At 42.9% G+C, this 4,438-nt stretch overlaps 1 protein-coding gene across 1 annotated transcript; it reads right to left on the reverse strand.

Moving 5' to 3' along the window:
• Positions 1–202: 202 nt before the first annotated feature.
• SBT1.3 (subtilase 1.3) lies at positions 203–2,876 on the reverse strand. Its single transcript, XM_089142541.1, has one exon. It carries the CDS (start codon positions 2,660–2,662, stop codon positions 323–325), a length of 2,340 nt encoding a protein of 779 aa, XP_088998667.1. The 5' UTR covers positions 2,663–2,876; the 3' UTR covers positions 203–322.
• Between the last annotated feature and the right edge of the window lie 1,562 nt (positions 2,877–4,438).

Raw genomic sequence — 4,438 nt, forward strand, 5'->3', positions numbered from 1 at the left:
CTGTGCGGCCCCATATATATCAAGCTGTAAAGAAGCAAAACCCATATCAAGCGAATGAGTTGGTGTGGCCCAAGCAACAGATCCATTGAACCAACTACCAAGTCTGGGGCCCGGAACCCAAGTGGGCTTCCAAACCAGCAAGGTTAGCAAAATCATGGCGTTGTTTTCACGCTTTTTTATATGAAAGGAAAAGAGCAATCAAAGCTGTTGGATATATATATTTTCTTGGGATGGAAAGAAATCCTTGTGATACATTTGTTTATTAAGGAAACAACTATACTATGCTCCAAAAAAAAAAAAAGAAAAGAAAAGTGTTGAATGCTTAGATCTTTGGCATCCATGTGATTACAATTGGGCTTCTGACCCTGTGAATGCCATCAGTCCATGTCAAACCTCCAAACTCTGTTTTTGATTCCTGGGGTTTTGTGGTGAATGTGATCTTGAAAGACAGTTTCTGGTTTTTCATGGTGAAGTGGAGGGTATTTGGCTCCACTGTAACAGTAGCAGAGGTGAACTTGGAGACCTTAGCATGGTATGTTGAAACAGGATTCCCAACGTTGGTGACTGTTCTGTGGAGTGCCAAGACAGTATTAGAGGGCTGATCAGCAAGTACTGCAGATATGGCTGGGTAATTCAGGTCTCCAGGGTTTGCAAGACTGTGTTTGCAGGAACGATTTGAGGACTTGGTGAAGACTTTGAGCTGCATCGGCGTCAGATTCTGTGTGCAGAGGAATTCGAAGTAATCTTCCACACCCATGTCGTAAATCAGGCCAGGATCGAGAGCTCTTGATGGGTTAATATGGCCAGCTCCATGGTCGAAGGAATTTGAAGGTGCACCAGTTGCAGCATCTATGATCGGATACCTTGTGTTGTCATGAACATAAGCAGTGGTCATAAGAGATGATTTAATTGCAGCTGGGCTCCAATTTGGGTGCCTGGCCTTGAGCAGAGCAGCAACTCCACTGACATGGGGGCAAGACATTGATGTTCCAGACAGAATGTTAAACTTCACTCTGCGTTTATCTGAAGATAAACTCGATGGTCCAACAGCGCCAGTCCATGCTGCAAGAATGTTCACTCCAGGAGCCACCACATCTGGCTTAAGAATTTCTAGTGAAAGCATATTGGGTCCTCTTGATGAGAATGCTGCAACTACAGGAGAAGGCTTGATTCCTACCTTGGTTCCAAGAAAGGCTAGAGTTGCAGTGGGATGTGAGTTAGTAAGCATGTATTGTTTGATGAATTTCCCAATCTTTTCTCCAACAGCAACTGTTGGAAGAAGATGGCTGTCTGCAACTAGTTCTTCTCCATTTGCAGCATTGTTTGCTATGATCATGCCCACACCTCCTGCTTCCTTCACCACCATACCTTTCTGCACTCTTGGGCTGATTCCTCTGTCACAAATCACTATCTTTCCTGCTACAGTATGTGGATCTAAAGTACCTTCCAAACACAATGATGACGGATCAGGGCTGCTTGAGTTGCCGCCAACGTAAACCAGTGGGTATTGCTTATTAATCGAGAGGTTTCTCGGGCCTTTGTAGAGTGAGACACCAGAGAGAAATTTACCATTACCCAGTTTCACAGAGGCTGGAAAATCCCTATCCATGGTGCTAGCTCCAACGGTGGTGATCCATGGAGCAACATTTGTGAGAGTGAATGGGTCAGGTCCTCCATTCCCAGCTGAGCATGAAACAAAAACCCCCTTCTCCATGGCTCCAAATGCAGCAACCGATAAGCTATCACGAGAGTATGAAGAGACCCCACCACCGAGGGAAATTGATAGAACATTAACACCATCAGCTACAGCTCGGTCGATTGCAGACAGAATATCTGAACTAAAACAACCACCTAGCCAACAAACCTTGTAAGCTGCAACTCTCGCTTTTGGGGCCATTCCTCTTGCCGTGCCACCGGCATAGCCCATAAGATTTGCACCTGGCACGGGCGAGCCCGCTACTGTGGCAGCCGTGTGAGTGCCATGGCCGTCTTGATCTCTGGGTGATTTGTACTCTTCATGTACATTGATCTCACCTGAAGCACTTTCATACCCTCGATAGAAGATCCTTGCACCCACAATTTTCTTGTTGCAATTGTGTTTGCCAAAGCCGCGACCAGTCTCACAAGCTCCCTTCCAGTGCTTGGGGACAGGTCCCATGCCTGTGTCATTGAAGCTTGGGCTGTCAGGCCAAATTCCAGTGTCAAGCACTCCAACGACAACATCATAGTTGAAGTGGTCTTCTGCCCAGATACTAACACTGCGTTCTGGTTCTAGCCCGAGGAACTTTGGACTTCTCGTTGTATGAGGTTTATATAGAGTTTCAGGAAACAGAGCCACCACACCATGGCCGTTTTCTAGTCTCTTTGCTTCTTCTTCCCTCAACTGGGCTGCGAAACCATGGAAAGCGGTTCCATAACTGTAGATTATCCTGTCCGCCGCAGCTTCTTCTGTATCATCCTCTGTAGTGGGCTTTGCAAGAACTGATTGCACAGTGGATGAGTACCACTCAAGGTGGTCTGCAAAGGAGTCTGGTAAAACAGAGTTGTCCATTTGGATGATATATGTTTTCATCGGAGGCAAGGCTGCCGTAGAGGCAGCAAGGTTGGAGGTTAAGCAGCATGCAAAACAGAGTAACAGCGACTTCACAAAGATCCCAGCCATTTTCTGAGTTCAGATAGGACTGGGGAGTGAAGTGAGCTACAAGAGGAGGAAGAAAAAGAAGAAGAAGCAGAAAGCAGTTATGGGCTTCAAAGCTTTGAGGTGTCTCTCGGTTTGCTTAAATATTAAAGGCGGTAGTTGTTATCATCAATGACCATGGAATTTAATTTAGGCATTTTGGGACAGTTGCTGCTGCTACCAGTGCTTGTTGAACTTAGAACAGTAAAGCAGTAAAAACTCTTGACATTTTGGATGGGCAGAGAGAGAAAGAGAGAGAGAGAGAGAGAGAGAGAGAGGGAATTTCTCGAGGAGACCAGTAATTGGCTAATTGCAGAGGTGTGGGTTTCCCAAGCCCTCCTCTTTTGCAGAACTTTGTTTGTTTATCTGAAAAGGAACCAACAAGATTCAGGAACAAATTAATGGGGTTGCATACTTTCTTGACGTCACTAAAATTACAAAGCTATCTCTTTTGTAAGTTTTGGAATTCTAAGAATCTCCTTTTCCCTTTTAAAGTTGCTTAGATTTATTTCTTTTGGGAAAGATCATTATGGATAACTTATTCTTTCATTGTCTTTTAGGTCTTCTTAATTGAATGATAAATCCCAAAAAATGAACCAGTGGAGCATAGATCGATTAAAGTGATAACAGAGAACTCAGGTCATTTCTCAATTCTCACCCATCCAACCATTACACAGTAAGCCCTAACCTTTCCATTTTCAATTATCCAGAAAGAAGAAGATCAATTCTCTAACCAAACTGAAGCAAGTGTGCCAGGCAATTCTGTAACATAAATTTATGCTCTTAATTCAATTCTGCAGCCTTATGTCCCAATTGCCCAGTTACTGCTATATGCTTTGTCATATGTTGGTCTCTTCTTTAACTTTTCCTTTTTTCGTCTTGAAACAGTAAGAAAGGGTTCAAATTAGAAACTAGCCTGATTGGTAGAAGAATTTGGAAATTATATTGCCAGTGTCACCTAACATGCCATGCAACAAATTGCTGGTGTTGCTTTACTTTGGTAATTGTTAATACTCCATTTGGCTTTTAACTGCTCTTCCCTTTTTGGTTGTCACACACTATAATCTGAAACCCAGATTGTAAGGAATTCTTGCTGCTTCTCTCATATGTCTCAGTTTTGAGCCCTATCCTTTTTATTTTTTATTTTCTGCAAAGTTTTGAGCCCTACATGCTACATGCACAAAAAGCTGCCAACCTTAGAATTAAAGTTTAAATTAATAATTTAAAATGGAATAGAATTGGACTTCTTTATCAGTTTTAAAATTTGCAATCTTTCATTAATTTAGTTCGATTTTTTTTTGTTACACTAAATGGGGTCAATGACCCAAGAAAAGCACTAAGAATGATAAGAAATACGATCCGCCACGAGAATCTCCTCCAAAGCTGAGGAAGTATTCTGAATGAACATCGAAGAACACTCAGGACTAAGTGTCAATTTAGACATCCAATCGACAACCTTATTTGCGTCACATCCTACTTGACAACACCTAATGCAATCGATACCATCAATCACCAAGCCAATATCATCTATTAGCCTGTCAAATCTTCCCCGATCCATGCATCCAGAGTCCAAAAGTTTCACAGCCTTTAAGGAGTCCAACTCCAAATGAAGATGCATGAAACTCATTTCCTTAGTCACACACAGGCCAACCCAAATAGCTCTCAACTCTAATTCAAGAACACTCCCAGAGGGTACTCGTCTAGCAAACCCTCCAATGAATTGACCTTGTGAATTACGGAAAACACCTCCCACCATTATGT

This window comes from Hakea prostrata, chromosome 1 (genome assembly GCF_041222555.1).
Source record: "Hakea prostrata isolate BN-2017 chromosome 1, UWA_Hpros_2, whole genome shotgun sequence".
Lineage (NCBI taxonomy): Eukaryota > Viridiplantae > Streptophyta > Magnoliopsida > Proteales > Proteaceae > Hakea > Hakea prostrata.

Coding starts and splice junctions, on each gene's coding strand:
- SBT1.3 (XM_089142541.1), bottom strand. CDS start 2,662: ATGGCTGGGATCTTTGTGAAGTCGCTGTTACTCTGTTTTGCATGCTGC.